Source organism: Manihot esculenta, chromosome 5, assembly GCF_001659605.2.
Source record: "Manihot esculenta cultivar AM560-2 chromosome 5, M.esculenta_v8, whole genome shotgun sequence".
NCBI lineage: Eukaryota > Viridiplantae > Streptophyta > Magnoliopsida > Malpighiales > Euphorbiaceae > Manihot > Manihot esculenta.
Window position 1 is genome coordinate 30427767 of NC_035165.2, and position 11045 is coordinate 30438811.

The 11045-nt window shown below is 33.4% G+C and overlaps 1 protein-coding gene across 1 annotated transcript; it reads right to left on the reverse strand.

The window, feature by feature from the left end:
• Nucleotides 1-4220: 4220 nt before the first annotated feature.
• Nucleotides 4221-10638, reverse strand: LOC110614320 (homeobox protein knotted-1-like 2). Its single transcript, XM_021755832.2, has 5 exons — nt 9758-10638; nt 9522-9644; nt 9230-9365; nt 5546-5799; nt 4221-4615 (listed from the first exon to the last, which is right to left on the reverse strand). Exons 1-5 carry the CDS (start codon nt 10145-10147, stop codon nt 4412-4414), a joined length of 1107 nt encoding a protein of 368 aa, XP_021611524.1. The 5' UTR covers nt 10148-10638; the 3' UTR covers nt 4221-4411.
• Between the last annotated feature and the right edge of the window lie 407 nt (nt 10639-11045).

Here is an 11045-nt window from a genome sequence, read left to right on the forward strand (position 1 = left end):
GTTACACTTTCTAGAGGATTCTGAAATCACCCTTCATTCCATTCCATTTTTCTCTCCCCCAGGCTTTAGAGTATTCTTTTATTTATTCAAACATTCTAGCCTACGACAAATTCTGTTTTTCATTTTACTTGTTCAAATTTAATTAGTTACTAAGCATTCTCTATAACAGACACAAACAAGTATTTTAATTCTCTTTTTTGTAATAATACTTGAACTTATTTAGCTTGTATTTCCAGTTAGGAAGCTTTCACATTTAAACATAAAGGACATGTCCACATTATCTAGTTCCTTAGACATACAGATATTCCATTCTTACTTAAATAAAACCATATAAAAGCTATCACATAAACAATTGTTGGATTCATGTTCAACTCATTATCTTTATGGTAACCACCTAGCATTCACAAGGCACCTACCACATAAGCAAGTCTTTCCCTGCTATAGAATGCAAACATGCATTCTGCAGCAGGTCTTTCCCTCCTGCAGAATACAAAGTTGCCTTGCTACAGAATGCAGTTCTACCACCTGCATCCTTGTTAACTACATGTATGTTTAACAATAAAACTTTTGAATTTTGAGTCATTAATAAGGTAATATAATTGATGTTCTCCTCTAATTAGAATAATTTCTAAAAGGCTTTATGGCTGATTGTGGCATTTAATTGATCCAGGTTAGGTTTTAATCCCATTTAAATTCTCAATTGTGTTCAAAATCCATGTCAATTTGTGACGTTCAGCTCTCTACTTGGAAAAGAATCCACATCAATAGTTTACGGAAAATCAAAATCCTTTCCACATCGACGGTTTATGGAAAATTAAAATTATATATAATAGTTAGCACGAAACTACTAAATAATTTGGGTTAACCATTTTGGACCAAGTGGAAGATGAATTTAAAAATTATTTGGGTCAATTTAGGAAAGGGTCGTTTCAATTGGTATCAAAGCCACCCTGAGTCAGAAAAATTATGCAGACCTAGTGGGTCTGCAAGGAAAGAGCTACCCGTGTGAGACAAGATAGAGCTGTCCGAGGAACCAGCGAACCACAATATTCAAGGGTTCGATTCTGGTTTAGCAATTGTATCAGATTCAGTTGCTACGAGAATATCACAAATTTAATAGAGGAGAGTATGATATTCAGCTGTTTCCCACATCCATATCGATGGAATTACGGAAAATCAAATTGTATATAATAGCTAGCACGAAATTACTAAATAACTTGGATTAATCATTTTAGACTAGTTGAAATGTGGGTCATATCGATGAAATTACGGAAAATTAAATTGTATATAACATGTAGCACGAAATTACTAAATAACTTAGTTAACCATTTTATGTTTTGTGTCAGTTGAAATGTGGGTCAAATTGTATAAAGTACTAAATAACTTGGGTTAACCATTTTGAGCAAGTTGAAATGTAAGGGCTATCCGTGTGAAACGAGATAGAGCCGCTCGAGATATTAGCGAACCACAATACTCGAAGGGCCAGTTGAAATGTGAGTCAAATTGTATAAAACTACTAAATAACTTGGGTTAATCATTTTGAATCAGTTGAAATGTAAGGGCTATTCGTGTGAGATGAGGTGGAGCAGCTTGAGGTATCAGCGAATCACAATACCCGAGAATTCGGTCCTGGTTTAGCAATCATATCCGATTCAATTGCAACGAGAACGTTGCAAATTTAGTAAGGGAGGCTCTCTGCTTGAGAAAGATACTACATCGATAGTTTACAAAAAATCAAAATTGTATATAATATTTCTTTTTAACATCGGCGGTTTATGAAAAATCATTTTGGATTGGACTGTTTTATAATTTCAGTTCTTTATTTATCAATAGAATTTGACATGTCAATTCCATTATTAATTATAGTTTTCTTTAAACCATTTTGCATATATTGATGACAATAAATTTTTTGTGGGTGTTATTATTATACCTTTAAATTGAAATTAATTAAAAATAAAATAATAATTTTTTTTAATTAGAATCGATAAAGTTGAATAAGGGAATTAATAAAGTTGAATCTTTAAAAATTGATTATCACATTGTAAGGAATAAGTGCATATGTAAAGCTCAGGTCAGACAGTTATTATTAATAATAATAAATATTATTTATTCTTCTTAAATCATAATATTTAGTTGATACTCTCTAATTTTGCAAGTATTTTTAATTTTATTGAATTATTTAATTTTATGGTAAGTTCCTTTTAATTTATTTCATATTATTTTATATTTTATTTATCTATAAGATTAGTATTGTTATTATCTCTTGTTATATTTTATTACTAATTTTTGCATCATATGCAGATTGAAACATGAATATCTATTAAACAGGTAATTAATTATTATTATTTATTTATTGGACATTTAATTGCTTATATTTTTTTATCATAGATACTTTTTATCTACTAATTAATTTATTTTCCTTAAACTTTGTTTTTATATGAATTTATAACTTATATTCTATTAATATTATCAGTTTTTTTCTTATGAATTAAGTTATTATAATTATTTTTTGAAGAACAGGTATTAACATCAATGCTCAACAAGAATGTCCATCTCTAGACAATATTTCCTTGCACTCAAGTCATGAAAATGAGAATAATGCCTAAATTACTTGAGTTTGTTTTAGCTTAGTTTTCATATTTTTCTTTAGCAAAATATTGAATTTCTTTTTATAGTTTATCATACAAATTGAGACTTACTCTTTAAATTGAAAGTTAGTTAAAATATTTTGATATTTTATGTTTTTTTAATAATTTAATTGATTTTTATATATTGTACATAATTTATGAATCATCAATTTATGCAATATAATTTATTTCATATTTTACTTGCATTAATTGAAACTTAAATAACATAGATATTAAAAAAAAGTATTAATTGCTCTACAAATATAACCACTATTATAATTTATTTTTTTAATTAAAATTAATAATTTAGGGGCAGTTTAAATAACGCGAGATTGTCCATAAATAATGAGAGTTTGCTGTGCCTTAAGAACTGACGTGAGATCGTCACAAAAAAATAGTTGAGAAAGAAATATGCATATAGTGGCGGTTTGCCGCAGCAATCAATCCCGATAGTCTTTTAAATCGTCACAAAATTTTAAAGACAGTGGAGCTTTTATGGCCGGCATTTGAACCGTGGCTAATTAATTTAGCGACGGTTTAAGCCGCCACAAGACTTTATAAAAACTGCTGCAGTTGACTTTTTATTGTAGAGTCTGCCGTCACACTGATTAACTCAAATGAGAAACGGAAGCTTGAAGATGGAGAGAAGTTAGCAGATGCAACTGAATTTAGAAGTTTGGTTGGAGGGCTCATCTAACATATACACTATCTAATATTGCTTTTTCTATTGATGTCATATCCAAATTTATGCAACGACCATCTGTACTGCATTTTGGTGCAGCCAAGAGGGTGACCATCTGTGCTCAGGTATGTGGCTGGGACAGTAAAATATGAAATTTGGTATGAAAAGTTGATAAAATCAAGCTTGGAGCTTATGCAGATAGAGTTTGGGCGAGCTCTCTGGATGATAAAAATGTGTGTTAGCAAACGTATTTTTTCTTGGATCAGGAGCAATTTGCTGGAGCTCAAACAAATAAGAAGCAACAGCCTTGTGAACATGTGAAGCTGAGAATATAGCAGTAAATTCTGTTGCTTGTCAAGTGGTCTGATTGCTGAATTGAATCAATAGCAGAATGAAGCTACAGAAATTTTGTGCGACAACAAATCTGATATACTCCTTACAAAAAATCCAGCCTTTCACAGCAAAACAAAACATATCATTCTCAGGTATCATTATGTCAGAGAGTTAATCACACAAAAAGAGGTTGAAGTCAAACATTGCAACACAAACTAACAACCGGCGGATATTCTCAAGGCTGAAATTACCCTTCATCTGCACCAGAACTAAGCCACCTTTATTATTATAAGTTGTGCTTCGTGATAACTGCATTGCAGTTGAATCAGAAAATTTTTGGGTTCAATTATCCAAATTTCCTTACCTTTAACTCCGGCATGAAAGGAAAAAAAAAAAAAAAAAGAAGAAATTTAGGTTTTCTAATGAGATCTCGCCATATAATGACGCACTCAATTATTATATCCAGCTTCTCATGTTATATACACTTAAGCAGCAAGTGATTATGGTTCATACAGAGACAAAAACACAAAGGGAAGAGATGTCTGTCCTAATTAACGCCAATGGAGAACTCAAGCAAATGACACACGAGATTATATGATTACATTTCTAGTAAAAAAAAAATATATTATTGTTTTAGGTTTTAGAGCATTACCTAAGCTTCTCAAAGATAATACAACACGGCCTGAATATAGTAGTTTTCATGCGACGCCTGAGAGAATGTAAACAAACACTGCTACGCTCTAGCATGAAAGTTGCTGCAGCTGCTTGATCATGGCCCTAGACGATAAGGACCATCACCCATGTAGTGACCATCCATGTAGAGTGCTGCACTCTGTGGATGGAGACCGTCCATCACCATGAATTGCATATCTTCTGACGGCTTCCAATGCCGTTTCCTTTGATTTATGAACCAGTTATTTATTTGTTTCTGGTCCAAACCCGTTGATTCAGCCAATGCCACCTTCTCAGTCTCCTGTTAGTATTCATCACAAATTAAAGCAGGATATTGGTATTAGTTTCACTATATACGTTAATTATGACATGACAAGCCCACAAAACACAGATTGGACAAGGAAAAAGAAAGATTTATATGATTCGATTTAAAATCTATGTTACAGGTCAGATACGAACTATAGAATCCCTCAGAATTTAAATCTCACAGTTTGTCACTATATGAGAAATTTACAATATTTTATACTAGTTCTTACATGATGAGATCAATATCCACTACTATGTTTTCATAAGACAATAACGGTAAATTGTTACATAGTTAAAAGAGTTTTTTTTATAAACAAAATATTATTAAAAAGTCAGGAAAAAACTTAGCATGAGAAATCCAATTACACCCTCTCGCTAAACTCCAAAAACACCCAACTTCAAATAAAACATGCCAAGTGAAAAAACCTGACACGAGATACATCAACAAACAGATAAAAATAACAAAGTTTTAACACTCACGAAACCTAACCAAAACCAAGCAATAAAATCCTCAGTCTTGGGAAATTGTAGTAAAAAATTAATAACAATAATTTGAAAACTACTGCATCCCACTCTAGTAGTATAAGATATTGTTTTTTTTTTAATGAATAAAAAACACGGTTAAAATTGTAATTTATTAAAATATATTGTTAGATAAGGTGCAAAATTTAAACTTTTTTAGAACAATTTTAAACTACTGGTAAACCGTTAAGTATTAAGATAACAAATTTTTGCATAAATCCCTAAAATGTAGTAGTGATCTCTCATACCCTTAATGAGGTCAGTGGTGAGCTTCAATCTCAAATCTATAGGCTTAGTAGTAGCACATAATCCAGGATGTGATAAATAAATAGAAAAAAAAAAAGAAAGAAAGGTTATTTCTAGGAACTTCAAGCAGATTAATCTATGTAGGTCAAGAGATTACCGAAGGATATGGCCATTTGTAGTGCAACTCCCACCAGTTAAGTAGTTTCTGTCTTGCTTCTTTGGGTAGTTTTCCCTTCTTCTTCTTCTTAGAAAGCTCCTGCTTAAGACTGCTCAAATATCCACTATATTTCCTCAACAAGTGGTTCTTTAGTTCTCGGTCCTCAGCCCTGGGATCAATCTCCGGTAGTTCTGTTTCCCCACCACTGTTCTCCTGATCTTCCTCGGACGACCCGACACCCTCAGACTTCTCATCTGTGCATTTGATGAAATATTAAAAACAGAAATTGAAACATAGACATTTGAGCATTGCATCTTAACTAATGCACAAAATGTCCTAAGCTTTTATAACATTTGGTCTTCACATAAAAAATCGGTTAACACCTTGCCTTTTCGTAGTTAACATTTAATACCTAACCTTTAAAAAAAGTATAGCCATTTAACCTGCTACTGCATACAAAATCCTTTTTATGTGGTGACATGCAACCAAAAGGGTTAAGTACAGGAAGCAAATGAAAATCAAATTGAGATCAACATGCTAAATTACTACTAAATTTCAATTAATTTCTGCAGCATCGATTAAGACATTCAATGTTATGGAGAAAATCCCTACTTGCCTATCCACATATAGTAATTAAGCTGAGAGATATGTTCTTTCTACCACAAAATAACACTGAGTTCAACTCTGTAATTTCCTTTCACCTTTCAATAGAATGCTTTTACTACTAGCTAGAAGAAAAGAATCAAAGACTCAAGTCCCTGCAGAATTGCTATAGGACTGCCAACGAGTTTCCAACATGAATTAATTTTCCACATAACTAATTCCCACTTTTAAGTGGCAGCAGCTTCAACATGAACAGAATACAACATAAATAACAGTACTCTTAACTATAGGAAAATATACTGGCAAATTAATTGTATACAGTAAAGAAGCAGGAATAGATGATAGAAATAAAACAAGGCTAAAAACAAAATCATAAATGACCAAAATCAAGAAAAATCAACGCTTGAAATTATTAAATTAACTACGAACATATTGTTGAAAAAGTTCAGCAATCATGAACCACTGCTGGAAGCTTGCATTTCAACTTATACAATGTGTCTACAAGAAAAGCTAGAGCCCCTTTTCTCAATTTCCTCTCATCCTTTTCATAGGGACTGTGGGTCACTAACTTCAACAGAAGTCAATGCAGGGATAGTAACACTTTCTTTTTTTCTTTCTTTCTTTTTTTTGATTTTAACCACAAGTATCTTTGCCTATTGGACTAGGACTTAAGTCTTGTTTGTATGGAGTAATGCCCACAAAGAAGTAAAATGCTCACAGTGAGTATTTACTCCATACATAAAAATCAAACCCTCGACTTTACTTAAGGAAAAAGAGTGTCAAACCACTCATCCCTAACACTTATTGGTAACTAGAGGATGCACATTGATGACCAGTAATTTGCATAAAAAGTGTATTTAGTATCCATGTATGATTGAAAAAATACAGGGTAAAAAGCAGCAGCAGCAAAAGAATATAGAAAGAAGTTAAAGGGTCATGAGTGAAACAAGTAAGAAAGGAGAGTGAAGTGACATAAGCTTACTTAAACTATGTTCTTATGAATGTTTAGTTGTCATAAATCTTTCTTCCATTGAAGAAAATGCTCAGATATCATATTGAAAAGGAGCTCCAGCTAATAATATGAGAATAACCAAAACTGATATCTGATTTCCAGTTTCAACAGTATGGAATCTGCCCTCCTTTTTATCTTTGTGGCCAATGAATAAGAATTTTGCTTATGTATAAAGTTCTATTGGTTGTTGGTCCTAGATAATCATTTTCCAACTTAAACACATCCTCTTTTATAGAATCCAATGAACCTAAAAGAATCAGATATCTCACAGAAGAAATCCACACATATAGAAGAGCAAGGAGAAGGAAGAACTGCAAAGGGACTCTCAAAATTGCCATCTTTTATCATATTCTTTCAAAATGAATTCTTGCAAAATCATCAACATCCTCTGAAATGAAAATGTTAAAGTTAAAATAAATTGAATTCTTTCATTTTAAACAAGAAAAATGTTAAGAAAGAAATCAATTAAATTGACTTTTTTTAAATTCTTGATGAGAAAGTTAAAATTGACACATAATTCACAATTCCCTAAAAGAAGAAATATCAAGCTTCATGCTTCATGATGTGCTAACTGAATACTTTGATAAGCACATGAAAAATTATCATATTAGGAAAACGTAGACAAATAGGAAAGCTATATTCAACCATTCCTGATATAATTAAGCATAATTCCAAATAATAGCAGTATGGAGTTTCAACAATTTGGCACTCCAAAAAGTTGACTGGCATAAATTCATGCAGCACAAGTACAAGTACTCCATGGCTTAAATTAACCTAAGAAATCAAACCATAAACAAACAAAACAAGCAAATGAACGAACCTGTTCCTACCACAAAGTAAAGTTTTGTTCTTCGGAAACAGAATCCTGCTTGAAATTGTAATTCCCAAGTAAAGTTTTCTTACAGACCGCTTGCCCTCTCTCTCTCTCTCTCCTTCCTCCATCCCTCCCTCTGTGTTCTCCCCTCGTGCTTTGTGTGTTTTTTAATGTGTACATTGTGAGTTCTTACATAAGGCTAAAACCGACCAGACATGCTAAAACAGTAATGTAATAGTAACAAGTAAGAGCAACAAAAGTAATGGGCAAATCAATGGCTCAAATAAAGTCTCTTTTTTTACAAACTAAAAATGAAAAGCTCAAAAAGAGAAAGAAAAAAAAAAAAAAGGTAGTGAAGAAAAAGGAGGGAGGGGAAGGAAGGAAATATATATATATATATATATATATATATATATGAAAAAGAACTAGTCTGCATAATTCTGACAAAGCCGTACAGGCTACATAGGGGTAGAGCACTGATTTGAACAGCATCCTAGGTTCTTCCATTAACAAACTAAATCCAAATCTCAATCAAAATAAATAAACAAATAAATAATTCACATAGAACAGAAAGACAATAATAATGCCATCCATCTCGAGGTATGTTATGTATTAGTAATTTTCCACAAAACTACACATAGGTTTTAGCAAGCAAACCCTAATATCAATAATTTTTGTCAGATCACAATAATAAAAGACAAATCCCATTAGTTTAATGAACGTGTACTATGATGATTGTTTACGGCATAGGTTCCTTTCATGAAGATTTAAGAAAAGATACTGAATATAAAATACAACAAAAACCAATTCTTCTACTATTGACTCGTGATTAGGGTTTGCTAATCTACAGCTCGTGACTGTTGGGTCAGTCTTTGCTTCTCTCTTCTCCAACCACCCCCCCCCCCGGCACAGTGGCTAATTTCCTGATTATTAGAGAGCGTAATCTCTGATTATTAGATGTGTGCAATCTTCTATAGAACTTTCTCTATGGAGAAATGGGCAATTGGGAAGGACTGACTACCACTACCACTACCAGTTTCTGAACTTTGCCAGACAGGTAAATTAAACCCATCTCTGCAACAACCGGAGCTTGTTGGATTCTTATGTTTCTTTCCATGCTAGGCAAGGCAAAGCCAAGTAATTACATCCCAAACTCTCTCTCTCTCTCTCTCTCAAAACTTCTGCCTTTACAGATTGATTCTTTTCTCGAGAAGATGAATATCTATGGCACGTGGAGATTGAAGGGAGAGAGTACCGGAGTTGAAGATCCGCAAGGGGCCATTGCAGATCGTATTTAGTTGTGTTTCGATTCTTCGCATGAAATCCATGGCTTCTTGAATGGGTCTTGTAAGCTCTTCCCGGTATTTCACCAGCATATCGCAATAAGCCTCCTGTTTATCGATCCAAAAACTAGTGAATCCAAAACCCAAATGCACTAGGCTCTTATATAAGTTCATAGACCCAAATCATCAACGAATAAGAGGAAGAAAAAAACTTCGATTAGGTAATACTAATATTTAAGGACAATTAAGAGTTCCAAGAATCACCATAAACTGATCTAGTTCTGGGTCTTTCGAAGCATCCCTGGAAGTGACTGAAGATCGTTGCTTAGCTTCGAAATCTTGGCGAGCAGCGGCAAGCCTTGCTACTACTTCCGGCGGAGCTCCCACCTAGACATTCAGCAGGCAGCGAGAGTGAGAGAGAGAGTGAGAGGAACTTACTATATGAAATATGAAGGAAGAAGTCTTTTGCAATTAACTTTTGTCTTCTTCTCTTATACTACCTTTTGGCAATCCATGTATGCTTCCAAAAGTTTAAAGTACTGTGGATGAGCTATGATCTTGGCTTTGATAGCTTCCACATCACTGGAGCTTTCATTCCCTTGATGTTGATTAAGTGCTTGATGATGCCCTCTTAATAAAGGGTAGTGAAATTTTTGAACATGGTGGGAAGTGCTGGCTTCTGTCTTCACAATAGGATGTGCTTCAGATTGGAAACATTCACTTGATTGAAGATGGAAAGGACTTAAAGGCATCTGGGTCTGCTGATTGCTCACGTTAGAGCCACTATTTGTTCTACCATAAGGAGAAGAATTGGGTGCAAGAAGTGCTGAAGCATACAAGAAATTCCCCCTCGGATTTGTGTTATCATTTATATGATTATAGCCTTCCATCTCTCAACCAACCCAGCTAAGGCAAACAACCAGAAAATTTTAAAAAAAATGAAGCAAATACCAAAAACCCTAAAGCTAAGAGCTACAAAGATGCAACAACCCTAGAAAATCTGGACTTCAAGTCCTCAATAGTCAAAGAAAAACCATGAAGTTGCTCTTCTTTAGCTTTGGTATCTGATCATATGAGTTACAGTCATGATTCAATGGAATTGGGAATAAAAAAAAAATCACTTTGGAGTATTAGGAAGGCTTTGAAGTGAAGTTGCACCGAGAGTTGGACATGTTAAGTGAAGAAAGCAAAGAAAAACGAAATCAGCAATGGAAAAAAACATAACAGAAAGGAACAATCTCACATGGTGGTGGAGAGAAGGCAAAGGTCAAGGAGGAGCTCGACCGGAACCGGCAGAGGTCTGCGTAACTTGGTTGGGTGACAAGACATTGTTTGTTGATAGAAAAAGAAATATTTGAAAATTATAAAGGCAATGAAGGCCAAGAGATAAGGCAACTCAATTTGTAGATTTTTTTTTTGCTTTAATTTCTTTCTCAATCGCTCCTTTTTTTTATTTAGTTTAATATTTGTTTATTTAATTATTGCCCTTTCTAAATTTCCACTCTTTTTTTGGATTTTGCACTTGACATTCTATTCCTTTTTTACTCGTTTTCATTATTAGCCATAGATGTTGTAGCTTCCTATTGCTTGTTGCTTTCCCTTGACCATCTGATTTGTCACCCACCTAATCCACGGCTATTTATAGCATAGAAACTGTGAAGGTTCTAGCTTCTTTTTTTATCATATCCAAGTACTGCCCAAAATCTGACTCGTTTGTGCAATAATGAGTATAACAACTAAATAATTGCCTAAAATAATAGGATATGCAACTCAATTCTAATTATACTA